Source organism: Benincasa hispida, unplaced genomic scaffold, assembly GCF_009727055.1.
Source record: "Benincasa hispida cultivar B227 unplaced genomic scaffold, ASM972705v1 Contig403, whole genome shotgun sequence".
Classification (NCBI taxonomy): Eukaryota; Viridiplantae; Streptophyta; class Magnoliopsida; order Cucurbitales; family Cucurbitaceae; genus Benincasa; species Benincasa hispida.
In genome coordinates this window covers 165,818-167,928 of record NW_024064837.1, presented here as the reverse complement: position 1 = coordinate 167,928, position 2,111 = coordinate 165,818, and the positions used below count along the sequence as shown (strand labels likewise).

General features: G+C 44.7%; 1 protein-coding gene across 1 annotated transcript; it reads right to left on the bottom strand.

Moving 5' to 3' along the window:
- Positions 1 to 240: 240 nt before the first annotated feature.
- LOC120069461 lies at positions 241 to 1,410 on the bottom strand. Its single transcript, XM_039021227.1, has 2 exons — positions 1,027 to 1,410; positions 241 to 885 (listed from the first exon to the last, which is right to left on the bottom strand). Exons 1-2 carry the CDS (start codon positions 1,408 to 1,410, stop codon positions 241 to 243), a joined length of 1,029 nt encoding a protein of 342 aa, XP_038877155.1.
- Positions 1,411 to 2,111: the final 701 nt, after the last annotated feature.

Here is a 2,111-nt window from a genome sequence, read left to right as displayed (position 1 = left end):
CTTGAATATCCGCTAAGGTCCATCCCAAAGCTTTCGCGTATTTATCGAGGATCTGAATAAGTGCTTCCTCCTTTTCTTTGCTCAGTGAGGCAAATATTATGAATGGTAGAGTGTTGTTGCCTCCTAAATAAACATATTTGAGGTGCATTGGTAGCGCCTTCAATTCCAACATGGGTGGTTCTTCCAAAGATGGCTTAGTTTGCTGTGTTGATCGTTCAGATAACTTTATTGATTCAAAATCTAGGTCATTCTGTATTGCGGCACAAATCTCCTCCAGCATTGCACCAACCTCAAAGTCTTCTTCCTCCGATTCTTCTTGAAACTCGTGCCATTGTTCTTCCTGGAGTTCTCTAATATACTGGCAGTTTTCCATATCAACGCATTGAGAACGTTGAACTTTGCTTGCTGATTGTCGACTCCTATGGTGAGTTCTCCTTTTTTTACATCGATCAGCACTCGCCCTGTTGCGAGAAACGGGCGACCCAATATGATCGTCACCTTAGTGTCAGCTTCGTAATCCAGTATAATAAAGTCAGTAGGAAAGATGAATTTATCCATTTGCACGAGTACGTCTTCTCTCTTGCCCTCTGGATGCGTTATTGATTTGTCAGGCAACTGCAACATGACTGTGGTGGGTCTTGCGTTGCTCATGTTTAACTTCTTGAAGATTGATAAGGGCATCATGTTGATACTTGCCCCCAAGTCATAAAGCGCATTTCCGACTTCTTTACCCCCGATTGAGCATGGCAATGTGAAGCTCTCTGGATCTTTCATTTTCTTGGGGATGTTGTTCTGGAAGAGCGCACTACACTCATACGTTAGTGCGACAATTTCATTTTTCTCGATCTTCCTCTTATTGGCGAGTATATCCTTGAGGAACTTCACCTAGCTGGGCATCTGTTCCAGTGCTTCTACTAAGGGAATGTTGATATGTAGCTGTCGGAGAACATCCAGGAATCTCTTGAATTGTTTACTATCATCTTTCTTTTTCAACCTAGACGGGAAAGGTGGAGGATCCCGCCGTACTTCATGATCATTTGACTGTTCTTTAAGGTCCCTTGCTTCCTGTGTTCTTGGGGCTGGAGTTTGCGATGACTTTGGTTCTGGGTTTTGTGGAGATTTATTCTTCGTAGAGGTAGTTGCTTCTAAACTGGTAGATCTATAGTTTGTAATTGAGTGGTCATTGTTGGTGATTAATTCTTCTGGTCGTTCTACTAATTCTGGTACTGTTGGCACGGGGACCACCTTTCTAACACTTCTCAATGTCACTGCTTGACATTGTTCCTTGCCACTTAGTCCCGGTGCTTCCAAGCTGCTGAGCAGCGTACCAGACACTCTATTTTTAAGCTCGTTCGTAATCTGTCCAACCTGCACCTCCAAATTCCTAATGGAGGAAGCTTGCGACTGCATGATTGCCTCATTCTTTTCGATATATTGCTTCAGTAGTGCTTCCAAAGATGAGGTACTAGATGAGGTGTTAGAAGAGGATGGTTGGTTGTGCAGCTATCTACTCTGATAATTACCCTACCTTTGATTCTGATGATGAAAAACCGGAGGATTACCTCGGTTCCCGGAATGACTGTTCTATAGATTCCTTTGGCCTCCCTGGTCGTGGTTACCTCCCCAACTGAAGTTAGGGTGATTCCACCAACCCGGGTTGTATGTGTTGCTGAACGGGTTATTGTGAATAGAGTATATTGACTATGGATTTGACAGGCAGATTTCCACCGAGTGCCCCTCTCCGCATTGGATGCAGCTTACTACTGCCACTTGCATCAGCGCATTGTCTTGCGCTACACTCTGAGAGAGATGTCCTTGATTAATAGCCATGGTCTGGAAGAGCCAGGTGACTGCGACCATTTGGGCGGCCAATGTGGTCATTGTATCATCTGGTACAATGGCACTTTCTGCTTTTCTTCACTCTGGGCCTCGTTCCCCATACCCGTCATCCATCCAGTCATCTGTATTTCGCGAGATGCGATCTAAGATGACCTTCGCTTTCGTATACGTCTTATCCATGAACTCTCCTACCGCGGAGGCATTAGCAACAGCTTGCATCGATCTATCCAGGCCATTATAGAAGGTTTCCATAAGAACGCAATCGGGAATCC

Coding starts and splice junctions, on each gene's coding strand:
- LOC120069461 (XM_039021227.1), bottom strand. CDS start 1,410: ATGCAGTCGCAAGCTTCCTCCATTAGGAATTTGGAGGTGCAGGTTGGA. Junction 886..1,026: donor AACAGTCAAATGATCATGAA/GTACGGCGGGAT, acceptor ATGCCCAGCTAG/GTGAAGTTCCTCAAGGATAT.